A 13,195-nucleotide genomic window follows, 5' to 3' on the forward strand; every position below is an offset into this window, starting at 1 on the left:
GTGCATAGCCATTTGTATAGCAAATACGTAAATGCCAAATTCAAGTAAATTGGGTCATTTGATGTTGTGTTCATGAGAATCCAAATAAGGTACCTTTACGGTCATTAAGGTTAATCCCAAATGTAAACCAAAATTCCCTTTGCCTCAGTTCACTGATCACGCGATTACACAAATGCATCACAAATTCATGGGACACAATGTTAATGTGGCAGGGTGTGTTTCCAGTTTCCTTGCCATTGTTTTTGCTTCCTGAAGGTCCTTCACTTCTGCTGATGCAACGTTTAGGAGGCAGAGGTCAAAGGGAAGCTGGAGGGAAACCAGACCGGTCCTCTATTCATCACCCTCCCTATTCATTCACTTACTCTCTACTTTTTCCTTAAACACACACGTAGGCAGATTGGGTTCGAGAGAAAAAGAGAAAAAAAAAACGGATGACATGGTGATGTGAGTCAGCAAAGCTTGAAAAACAAACAGCAGAAGGGATTCTGACACAGGAAATCATCTCACTTCCAGGCCCCTTCCTCACCCCAATCATGTGCACAGCCTTCTTCCAGCTCACATGTATATGCAAAGGAAACTTTTAGATGAACACCTTTCTTTTAAACTCACTCATCAACTGCTAGGAAGAAGTTATTTTAGTGATGAGAGAGACACTTTTGCAGCTGTTCACACTCAGATTACTTTTCACGGAGTATGAGAACAGGTTGTTAAATTTGGTAAATTATGTGTCAGAGCATGGCCTCTAGCCTTTTCCCCCATGGCCATTTATCCTGCGTGCCTAACCATGGCTCTGCACCATCCTATCTGCTGCACTTGGCAACATGACAGCATGTGGTACTTGGCTACTTCCCTGAGCCACTGCCAGAGGCTGTCATCACATGCCTCAGGCGGCAGTGACATCTGCATGCCAGATGCCTAGTGCCCGCTGTCTGAAGTGTGATCAGAGCATTAGTGGGAAAAACATTAAAACCCTTCAGTCAAGTAGTAACACAGAAATGTAAAAGTACATCAAGTTTTCTGAATTGTACTTATCGCACACTGTTAAGTGACTGATGCAACAACATGAGTAAAAAGTATTTGTTGGACTGGACAGTGTGTAATGCAAACATGCATTCAATTGCATTCAGTTAATGAGATTTTGTTGATACTGGTTCTACCCCTTTGCACTACTTTATCCTAAAATGTCTTTTAGAGGCCGATATAAATGTTGCAGGATGTGATGAACCATATTCCAATATGGTAATTGATTGACACAAAAAAAAAAAAGCAGTAACTTTTGTTTAACCCTGTCAAGCTATACACTACTGCTTTTTAGATTGCTAATTTTACAAAACAAAACAATAACCACTGTAAATTAAAACTTTGCAATTGTCCTTTCCGCACTGTTTGTAGTTAACCTACATGAATACTCTGTAGTGGTTGAAATATAGCCTATCATAATGTGTGATATTTTGGTTTACTTCATACTAAAGATGGTGGTTGGGTTTTTAAGTGTCCTATACTTATTTGGATTCTGCCAATCAAAGCTCGAATCACATCCGCACAGTGGGTTGCAGAAGAGATTTTTAGAGTTTATTGTTTATTACTAAGAATTTTTCAAATCTCTTTGTTAGTTTGTAGTTCTTTATTAGAGCTTATTAATATAGAGAAGTTATTTACATCAATGCAAGTTTTATGGCCTCATATTTTAAACCAAAGGTTTTTCACATCATTTCCATTGAGTGTCATTAAAAGCTACAGTATATCTGATGGAAATGCAGCTGAAAGGTCACATGAAAACAGTGGTCATTTCTTCTTCGGTGGTTTGTAGAAGCTGCAAATACAGTGATCTTATTTATAGGGATGTGGCACACTGGCACGCTCTGACCTTTTATGAATCTTGTCACTGCTGCTTACACTGTATCTGTTTCACAGCAGAGGTGGTGGTAGCAAACTTTTCTGGACGGATTCATTCAGCGCTGTACCGGGGAATCGGAAATTTGCTTAGACAACGCTATCAAATATAATAAAGCTTAGTCTCAAAGTTGCGTGTAGGTTTATGGAGAAGAAAGACGTCGTTGTAGCCCATGAGACACGGTGACAGAGTTGTTAGGATGTTCGTTTTGTTTCGCAGCTCCCCCCTTTTCCGAGTCTGAATGGAACATCCTAAAAGTGGTTTGGCACTCGGGGCAGGCAAGCGGCAACTGACAACATCGCAGGGGGCAACTTCACTTCTCTTCATTTTACCGACCGCTTGCTGTCCAAGAGCGGAAAGAGACTTACCAGGAACTCATGCCTTTGTGAATTTACCCCGTCGTCCTTTTCCTTACACTAAAGCTATGTTTATTTTGAATATTTCCTATTTGCTTTGAGGCAGCTGCCTTCAGAAAAAGGTCGCTGCTTGGAGGAGCAGGCTTGGTTTTTGGGAATGCTTCCTCAGCCTGCCAGCAAAGGTAAGTTTGTCCGGCTGCAATGTCATGAATTTACCTTTGCAGTTGGATTGACCAGCTGCTCATTCATTGCTCGAAACTGTCTTAAATTGAAGTCAGTTTGTAAACTAGTTTGTAAGAGACAGAGAGAGAGCGAGAGTAAGATCTTGAAGTCCAACGTGGGCAGATGGGCTACTTTATGTAAACTAAATGATGATATAAACTTTATATTTTCAAACTACTATTATTTTAGTTATTTTCTGTTGCCTAACAATAAAAATCAAAAGTCAAATTGTAACTGTATTTTCTGGCCTTTTAAAGCATTGCTGATACCAACAATGAATAGAAAAGTTAACCAAAAAAACTAAATGTCACTTCCTTTGTGAATGACAGAGCGACAGAGTGACTGTGACTTCTTCCAGAATACAAATTACCGAAGGGCTTTGGAGAAATCATACAATGAAAACCTAGAGATTGTTGTAGAGTTGCTGTAGATATCTAAGATTCCTCTTGGTTTGTGATTGTTGCATTACTCATTGTATTACAGTCTAACAAAATCCCTTTATGCTCAAAAAGCACAACACAGCTCACAATGGTTTTTAATTTCTTTTTGAATAGTGGACTTCATTATTAATGTACTTGGGACAGCAACATTTTGAATCACAAACAAAAAAAATGTCAATTTCAAAAGTTTGATTTCCTCTGACTTTCAGAGCAGAGCGTGACGGTCCCCTCTGTCGATCCACAACTGAAGACATGTTGTACTGGACTTTGCCTGACTGGAAAGTACTGCTGCTGATTGCTCTTCTGTGGGACCGCCTCTGTGCCTCAGGACTCAAACCCACGAGATGGCCACTGTATTCACAAAAGCCTCTGCTCTTGGCTTGGAACGCCCCGACTGAGGACTGTGTCCCGCGGTATGGCGTTCGCTTTCAGCTGGACCACTTCCAGATTGTGGCCTCACCCACTGAGGGCTTTGTTAGACAGAACCTCACCATCTTCTACAAGGAGCGCCTTGGCCTGTACCCTCACTTTAATCTGGATGAAACACCGGTGAACGGAGGGCTACCACAGGGGGCCAGTCTAGCACAGCACCTGGAGAAAATGCCAGAGGGAGTTATGAAGTATATACGTGACCCAAAGGCCAAGGGTCTGGCTGTTATTGACTGGGAGGAGTGGCGCCCGCTCTGGATACGAAACTGGGAAACTAAAGATGTTTACCGCAGACACTCTCGTGAGATGGTGCGTCAGAAGAACCCAACATGGCCTCCAGATCAGGTGGCAAAAGTAGCCCAGCAGGAGTTTGAGATGTCTGCCAGGAAGTTCATGCTGGAGACACTGAAGCAAGCCAAGAGCCTGAGGCCCAACCAGCTCTGGGGTTTCTACCTGTTCCCTGACTGCTACAACCACGACTATAGGCGCACTTTGGAGAACTACACCGGTCGCTGTCCGGATGTCGAGGTGGCCCGCAATGAAAAGCTGAAATGGTTGTGGACGGAGAGCACTGCCCTCTTCCCCTCCATCTACATGAGCACTGTGCTACGTTCTTCCACCTCCGGACGTCAGTTTGTCCGCAACCGGGTGAAGGAGGGGATGCGTTTGGCATCGTCGGGTGATGGCTTGGCACGTCCGGTCTTTGTGTACACCCGCCCCACCTACGCCAACTCCCTGGAACAGCTGACAGAGGTGACGCTTTAACCGTAGTAACACTGCCAGTACTTCTTTTCTTTTTTCTCTCTACCAGTTTTTTTTTTTTTTTTTTTTTTTAAACTAATGTGTTCCTGTCATGTCAGGTCATGTTACCTTTTTGGAAGAGTTTTTTTTGTTCCAAGATTAACTCTCACACTGTATCTCATTCACCACTTTGCCTCTGATCAGTGCATGCTCTATGTATCTGTAACTCTCAGCTTTTCCTTATCGCAGCCACATTCCTTTCCTGTTCTGGTACCAGATGGACTCCCCCGTACACCTCTCATTTGTGCAAAGTGGGCAGGATGGGCGTTGGTCAAGTTGAAAACCCTGCTAACAACCTATAGACCGTTTCCTCCCGGGAGAGTAAACAGATAAGAGCTGCGGCTGGGCCTCACTTACAGTAGCAGTAACATTTGACCCAGATATGTAGTGATCTTTAACTGTGTATTTTTCCTGAGCTTGACCTTTAGTCTTAGTAATGTATTAGAGTAAATGTGATATGGTTAAAGGGCTGTCTCATCTTTTTACAGACTGACCTCGTGTCCACTATCGGGGAGAGCGTGGCTCTGGGAGCAGCTGGGATCATCCTGTGGGGAGATGCAGCTTATGCAAGCAGCAAAGTAAGAATTTACTTGTGCTAATTATGAAACAAACCTTAAATCACTGAGACACACCTCACAAATCTGACACGATCATGTGGTAGCGACCTGCTGCTCTTGTCTGTCACGTGTGCAGTCATTTGATAACAGCCACTCCTCAGGGATGTAAGTGACTCACATGGACATCTTCAGACACACAGGAGATGTTTGTTTGTGGAGGTTTATTTGCAGTCACATTAAGGCTGAGAAGAAATAAGAAAGAAGAGAAGAAATTCAGCTTAATCTTAATGAGGAACCATTTCCTGCATGTGTGCTACTTATTTGCAGTGCATATCTTGCAGTCGTTCAAACTGAAGAAAATAATGGAAAATGGGTTTTTCCGTTCATTTGCATTTGCGCCTGTCATCAGTAAGTAACCAACCACACATTTGCATTCATTAGATGGATCGCTTTCTTCTGCGACAGTAATGACAAACAAATGTTGAGTTCTGCAGCAGCATTTCATCTAGGTCATTTTAAGGGAGAAAAAGGGTCCTTATTATGCACATGATTGGTGAAACATTTGATCCATTTTATAAATTCTAAATGTTTATGATATCGAAATAGAATATATCCACCTGGAATGGTTGTGGATTGCAGTGAAAATACATGTTTTCTTCCTAAAAATATCTTAATTTTTGATTAATCAACACATTTTAAACTGGATGTAAAGGTGTCATACAGATAAAGAAGATGTAGGATTTTTCTTAATTATGAATGTAGCATTTGTATCATTAATGCAAAGACATTTTTCTGAAATCAGAAATAAAAGAGAATAGAAGGGGGAGATGCATTTTTATATAAAAAAAAAAATCTTAAGGAAATCATACTAATCTGTTGACATCAGACATTACTGTAATTTTTATGATTGATACCTGTGAGGATCTCAAACACTCTCCCATTGCTGATTGTTCTAATAGAAAGCTGATGGAGCTCCCACACATCCTTTGACCTCACCGTCAGGATAAACATGATTAAAGTGTTTTCATTGTCTGTCTTATTGTGAGTCTTGGCCTCCAGGTGAGTGATGACTGTGTTGTTTTTCCCCCCTTCAGACCAACTGCATTGACCTGGACGTGTATATGCGGGGTCCGCTGGGTAAATACCTCGTCAACGTCTCCACGGCAGCAGAGTTATGCAGCCAGACCTTGTGTGCCTCTCATGGACGCTGTCTGCGCAGAAACCCAGACAGTGATGTTTACTTGCATCTGAACCCCCTCACCCATAGCATCAGCAGCCAGAGCGGCCGGCAGACGGTCAGCGGTGAGCTCAGTGAAGAAGAGAGGAAGAGTTTTCACATTGAGTTTCAGTGTCAGTGTTACAAAGGCTACGAGGGAGAGGGCTGCAACCAAATAGACCCTTTACATCAAAAAGGGGGTGCATCCAAAACTCTCGTCTTATCACCTTTGCTGTGTGTTATCTTACTGATAACCTCTCTGCTCCTACGTTAATTCAACATCAATACTGTAGCCATGAAGCTGCTGTGTATGTGTCTTAATGGAGCACACCAGTCAACAATATGTGGGAATTTTTTAGAGTGGGTGGTGTCGTTTTCCTCTTGTTATTGCTTTAAATGGATGACACAAAAACTTTAAACTTTAAAGGAATCACTGTGGAAATTACAAAGTTATATTTGTTTATACACTTTTAATTCATTTTTAAACATTGGAGGTCTCGCTGGAAATGACCTTGTTTACAATTTTCTCCCAGTTTCCTCTCAGTCACTGTTTCCCAAGGTGTCATATTCCATGTTTGTCAAAGAGTGAACGCTAATGGTGGGGAAAAAGTGAGCGGATGTGTGTTCAGGAGCTGCGTAGTGAAAGTGGAATTGATGCACTTAAAACTGGTGATTGCACATTATATCTGAAGTGCCTGATCATTTTTCCAACATGAGCGCTCTCCGACAACTGATGTTTTTATGGAGGCATTTACAGTGTTACTATTTATTTGAATGTATTTTGTAGGTGTTTTACATTTTTTCTTACTTTGTGTCAAAAAATGACTACTAGCTTTCTCTACATTACTTAACTTTCAAAGAATATTTTTTTCTGTAAATCAGGAGATATTTGACATCAGAAGCACAAACTTTGTATATTTCACACTAACTCACACGGTGGCCTCTCTTTTAATTCTGTGTTCTTAAATGAAATAAAGTAAATGAAATAAACTCTTTTGTTGTCCTTTTATTATTTTTTTATTTCAAGAACCCCCCAAAAATGTAATGACAGCTAAAGTAACCTTACAGTTTTGTTTCCAGACAATACAGGTGTGGATATGCTGTTTACAGTCAATACATTTTCCAGAGTCAACACAGACCACTAAGGGGAGTCAAAGCCTCCAGTCCTCAGGGAGGGACACATCTCACAGACCTCATACCCCCTCCCCATGTAATTGCAGGGTACTGTAAAGCCAAAAGTTATTTTCACCGCTTTTAAGAGTTTAGCATAACATACAATCACATTTGGAGCAGGAAGAAGAGCTCTTTGTGGCTTTTTCTTTACAGTCGTTAAGAGTTAAACTATAATTCTCTTCCAGGTCAAGTCTCTATCGTGAAATACTTTTAATTATACTTTACAGTGTTTATTTTGAAGAGACGCTTAAATCTGTGTTAAGGACATGCAGATGGGACGGGGTTGAAGCTTGCCTGTGACTTTAAATCCTGCTCATTGTAAGCTTTGAACGTCTACATTGATTGGTTGTTGGAAATTCTTTGTGCAATTCTGATTGGTTGTTAAAGAAAGTTTTGCCCGCTTTTGATTGGTTGTTAAAAATCACAGAGCGCACTTCTGTTTTTGTTTCTTCCCCTTTTTTGCGTGTTTGTCATGAAGATCATGAGACTCTGGCTGGATGTTCCTGCACATTCAAATCACGGCCTCTATCCTGCTGTTGCGAAGGTAAGTTCCCCCTTACCGATTACTGATTATTTTCACTTTATTTGACTCTTAATAACAAAGTAGTCGAAACATCAATTCCGTATCGATACAGCAGAGCAACACTGTGGTTACCTGAAAAATCACGCTCGATCAAAAACAAAATAAATATGTTTGGTACAAAGCTGACATTATTGCTGACTTCTACAAAAAGTTTTTATTGAAAACACTTGACACTTTTAGACTATTGTTGCCTCAAAACTTGAGATAAAAAAGCAACCCAACAAAAACAATGCTTGTGGTGCTGCTAACAATTTAACAATATCCTCTCCCAGTTTGACAACATAGCTTAGTGATGTGAGCGTCAATCTACAGTTTTCTCTTTTTTTTGTTTTTTGTTTCAGGTATGAGTTCCTTTCACCTCAAGGTGCTGCTTTTCATAAATCTGAACAGCCTCGTGTCAGGGCTGCAGTTTGCAACCTCCTCTTTCTCTCAGGTGCCTTTCCTCACTGTGTGGAACGCCCCCACTGCCAGCTGTCTGTCTCAGTATGGCGTGGACCTGGACTTGGGCACGTTCAGCATTGTCCAGAACCAGAACCAAACTTTTATGGGAGAAAACATAACCATTTTTTACGCTGAAAAGCTTGGTCTCTATCCCAGATACTCTGGCCAAACAGCCATCAATGGTGGTGTCCCACAAAATGCCAGTCTGGAAGAACACCTCAGAGCAGCTTCTGATGACATCCGCAACTTCATCCCTGACAGGGATTTCCAGGGCCTGGGAGTGGTGGACTGGGAGAGCTGGCGGCCTGTATGGGAGAGAAACTGGGATAGTAAGCAGGTGTACTGGGAGGGATCTAGAACACTAGTGAGGGCTAAGCATCCTGACTGGAGCCCTGCACAGGTAGAGGCTGCAGCTCGGGTGGAGTTTGAGAAAGCTGGGAGGAAATTTATGGAGGAAACACTGAAACTGGGGCAGGAGGAGAGACCGAATGGGCTGTGGGGTTTTTATGGTTTCCCCAACTGCTACAACTACTACAGTGAGAAAAGCTCAAACTACACTGGGGAGTGTCCTGCTGTGGAGTTAAAGAGAAACGACATGCTGCTGTGGTTGTGGAATGTCTCCTCCGCTCTTTATCCCGACATCTACCTCAGCCTGGAGCTGAGAGGGCTCGGCAGAGAAGTGCTGCTGTACACCCACCACCGCATCCTGGAGGCCATGAGAGCTGGAGCTCAGGCTGCTCCGTCAACACCTCCTGTGTTCCCATACGCTCGGGTCGTCTACACATACACCTTAGATTTCCTCTCTCAGGTTAGTAGCAGATGCTTTAAATCCATACTTTTTACTTACTTATTTTACATACTCTACTGTTTATACTAATTCCTCTGATGTTAACCTGTTTTTTCATCCTGCAGGAGCACCTGGTGTACACCATTGGAGAGAGTGCAGCTCTAGGATCTGCTGGGGTGGTGCTTTGGGGTGATCATGACTTTGGCAAATCAAAGGTAGAGGCAACTGATCAGTTCAAATTCATTTGGATTGTTAAATTGCAAAAAATTCACCAACCTTCAGTTTTCCTGGAAGTTTTTAAATCTGCAAACTTAAAGGAAAATAAAAATGTTTCCTGTTCTCAGCTCAACACCCAAACAACTGACTCCTTGTGAAATGTGCTGTCATGTATAATGCAGTGCAATAGTTTCAACATAATAACATTGATCAATTTTGTTTGGACTCTAGCATGTCATTTTTTTTATTTTTTATTGCGTTCACTTTGGCTGACTTAGTTATATATTGTATTTCAACTTCCTCAACAAAAAAAGGAAAAGCTCTTGAGCACACAGACATTTGTGAAAAAAACGTTTCTTCATTTTCCCCTTACTGATCCAGTAATCTAAACCATGTCATCATAACTAGCTGGAAGGATAAAAACCTGAAACGACTAACTTATGGAAGCCTAACAAACAGGACGACACATTTTAAACGTAACACCGAACCTTTAATTTTCTCTTGTAAATCTCTTAGACCTTCAAAGGTGTTTTGCAATAACTGTTCTCAGATGGTGTCACTTGTGGTTTATTGGTACCATGGTGATTCGTAAGTCACATGATGGACTGGAAATTAGGAAACAGGAAGCAGTCTAAGACATTACCCTGATGAGGGCCATGAAAGCCAACAATGAAGTGCAAGGAAAAAAGGGGGTTGAACTGGAGAAGAGCCATGTGGCGTGTTTTCATGGTGTTGGATCTGAATTGAAGCTAACACTAACTTTCACTTTACCATTTTTTTTTTTTAAAGTAAGACCTTTTAAAAATAAGTTTTGTAGAAGTTTTTTCAACTTCTTAAATTGTGTTACTTTCCTCTTTAGTTCATGTTGTTTTAAAGAATGACTTTGAGTTTTCTGTATCTTTTTTCATTGTTGGTAAATCTAGAGAAAATACCAAAACACCTCCTTAAAGACTCTCTCCAAACCAATTCTGTCCACAAAGGTTTTCCTGAAACCTAACATGACGAAATTCATGTCAGCTGCTGGGAAATATATCCTATATTTCATAATGGAATGAGCTGTTGAAATCCCCAAAACAATACTTGAGCATCAACTCTGGCCCCAACTTTACTTGTTACTTTTCTTTAAGACATACAGACATACTGAAAGCATACCGTTTTGTAAATTCTTCATTGGTAATTCTTTGGAACATCCATTTATAGCAGTATCTGATTTCTTTCCTACTCCTAGGCCACCTGTGAAGCCATCAAATCCTACATTGATGACACCCTAGGTCTGTACTTGGTGAATGTAACAGCAGCAGCCGTTCTCTGCAGTCAGACCCTGTGCTCCTCTCAGGGAAGATGCCAGAGAAAGGAGATGAACTCAGGGGCCTACCTCCACCTCGATCCTGCCATGTGGAAAGTGGTGTCAGAGAAGAGACTGGAGGGGGGGCAGAACTACAGAGTGTACGGACAGGCGAGAGCACAAAGGTTGACATCCATGAAGTCTGAGTTCCAGTGTGTGTGTTACCAGGGCTGGGGCGGAAAGAGCTGCTCGAAACCTGCTCAGGTTTAAATGACTTTTCTAAATGGAGGTAATCGAGTGAAAGTATTGTTCTAATTAACAGTAGTAAAGTCTGTTAGAAGTGTTAAAAGGACTCCATACAGAGGTGGGCTGGGACTGTTTGGCTCAGAGGTAGTTATCTGCATCAGTGCATGAGGTCTCCTGTGAATGGAAATGAACAAATCTTTGACCGATGTGTTTACCTAATTAATTACTTTTATAGTTTCCCTTAATTTATATGGGAGATAATATTCATTTTAAACCCCCACCTTAACCCCCCCCCCCCTTATTTTTTCTAAACAATCATTCACATTCCAATTATGTCTAATAATAAATTTGTCTTTCAAATGAGCATGTCAAATCTCTCAGTACTAGTTCATGAAACACACTTTCAAAAGTCACCATGCATACAAACATGAGTTTTGCTGGATGTTTAAACTTCCCTGTCCAGAATCAGCCATGTGCAGGGTGTAACACTGCACATAAATGTGACATCACTAAATGATGTCACATTTATCTGCTAAAGGAAAAAAGGCTCTATTTGTTTTCATTAAATCTAAGGTGAAAACATGCATCTACTGTATGAGAAGGATTTAAAAACAGCATCTCCGTGTTATTTGCTAATCAGGGTCTAACATGCACCCTGCAGTGATGAGCTGTGGAAACCTGAATCCTATAGTCCACTTACTTTAAGTGAAAGTGAAGACATTTTGTATTACACAGTCAAACTTTTCAAAGCAGAAAATCGCACATTAATTGAGCCTGGATGTTTAAGTGAGAGAGAAGGAGGACTCCTGAAGTCATTACTGTACCCACAGTACTGTGTGTTTTAAAAATGTATGTTAGGCTTTTGTCTGCAGATATGACAGTGGATAGAGTATAGATCTGGTGAGAGAGTGGTGTGTGACATACATGAAAGGAGCCACAGGTCAGTCTTAAACTAGGCTGCCAGCTCGGAGGACTGCGCCCTCCGTACACTGGGCGCGACCTTACTGCTAGGCCATCAGTGCCCCTGTACTGGAAAACTGTAACATGATGTTTAGGTTTGCCTGATGAAGGTCTAGTACCGGAATCTTAGTTTGGAAGTAAGACAGTGTGCAGGAGTTTACCTCTAAGTTTCTGATGGACACACTGCTCTCCTACAGTTGTCGTATGGAAAAGATGCACAAAGGTTTTGTTGTTGATGCTGGCATTATGGTTCAAATACTTTCACCAAGAGACCAAGACAACCAGTGCTGGTACTGTACTTGAGTATATTTTCAGGTTCTTGCACTTAACTTGAGTATCCTTTCTATATGCTATTTGGCAAAACATCATTTTATTGGCTCTTCACCTTTATTAGACAGTACAACTGAAGAGAGACAGGAAACATGGATAGGAGAGAGTGGGGTCGACATGCATGAAGAAGAGAACTGGAATCATCAAACCTGCAGCGGTGCAATGAGAACTTCACCTTTGAACAAGGTGAGCCTGCTCTGCAAGGGATTAAAAACTTAGCAGTGTTTAAAGTAATTAAAAACTGCTCTACACATTATAAAGCTGCTCAATAATTCCTTCATCAGTAACAATAAATATAAATATAATTCAAAATGGATTTTTAAAAAAAATGTAATCAAACCTATAATAGGGCCATTTAGCAAATAATACTCATATAGGCTATCTATGCAGCACATATACACCTACAATGGAGTATATGTATTTGCTACTTTTACTAAAGTAGAGGATCTGAATACCTCTGCCACTGAAATCTAGAGGGAATTTCCAATGTTTACTGAAACTACATAAACGTAATAGCTTGGACATTGAAACATATTCATGTGAAACCAACAGGTGGTGCTGTGGGACAGATAACTGGAATCAGACATGAGACATGAAGGTCAGAGCTGTTGGTGCAAGTAATCACAAGTAGAGCAAAACCACTGCAGAGGAAAAAAAACACATCTGACTCAGTATTTCAGATTGTTAAAACTTTTCTGCACAACTCTGCAGCAGCTGGAGTGTTGGCAATGAATTAAACCCTCAATAAGGTAGAACCAGAGCAGCATGAGGTGACCTTGATTGATTTACAAGAGGCATGTACATGTCGTCTTATCTGATGGCACCTCTGCTCCAAACGGGTGTTGTTGATTATAATTTCCTTCCTCTGCTCCCCATGAGGTAGAGGAGGCTGGAATCAGAACTCCCATAAGGCCACACTGTCTCCTACCTCAGGCTTTATCATCACTCTCTGAATTGTGAGGAAATGAGGAGCAGATAGAGACCTTTTTTAAAAAAGCTGTTGGACTTTATATATATAGTCAGCTTGCATGTGCTTTTTAAAATATGTGTCTTAGAGGAGATTGTACCATCTCAAAGCAGACAAACGGCTCAATTGGTTTTTAAAGAACAAGGACAAATTGAATGTCTCTGTTCGAACATTATATTTACCTGTAGTTACTTGATAATGGCAGGAAAATAACATAACAAGGCTCTCTTGCTGATTGACATTCAATGCTGCTTGTCAGCCAGTTCATTATTATTTCCTTCACCGTGGCAGC

The 13,195-nt window shown here is 41.1% G+C and overlaps 2 protein-coding genes across 2 annotated transcripts; both read left to right on the top strand.

Moving 5' to 3' along the window:
* The first annotated feature begins 1,924 nt into the window (after positions 1 to 1,924).
* Positions 1,925 to 6,905, top strand: hyal2a (hyaluronidase 2a). Its single transcript, XM_020629007.3, has 4 exons — positions 1,925 to 2,432; positions 3,122 to 4,094; positions 4,631 to 4,720; positions 5,794 to 6,905. The coding sequence occupies exons 2-4, from the start codon at positions 3,165 to 3,167 to the stop codon at positions 6,187 to 6,189; spliced, it is 1,416 nt and encodes a 471-aa protein (XP_020484663.1). The 5' UTR covers positions 1,925 to 2,432; positions 3,122 to 3,164; the 3' UTR covers positions 6,190 to 6,905.
* Positions 6,906 to 7,486: 581 nt separating this feature from the next.
* hyal1 (hyaluronidase 1) lies at positions 7,487 to 11,010 on the top strand. Its single transcript, XM_020629045.3, has 4 exons — positions 7,487 to 7,632; positions 8,013 to 8,920; positions 9,025 to 9,114; positions 10,344 to 11,010. Exons 2-4 carry the CDS (start codon positions 8,015 to 8,017, stop codon positions 10,668 to 10,670), a joined length of 1,323 nt encoding a protein of 440 aa, XP_020484701.1. The 5' UTR covers positions 7,487 to 7,632; positions 8,013 to 8,014; the 3' UTR covers positions 10,671 to 11,010.
* The last annotated feature ends 2,185 nt before the right edge of the window (positions 11,011 to 13,195 follow it).

The sequence above is a fragment of the Labrus bergylta genome, chromosome 5 (genome assembly GCF_963930695.1).
Source record: "Labrus bergylta chromosome 5, fLabBer1.1, whole genome shotgun sequence".
NCBI lineage: Eukaryota > Metazoa > Chordata > Actinopteri > Labriformes > Labridae > Labrus > Labrus bergylta.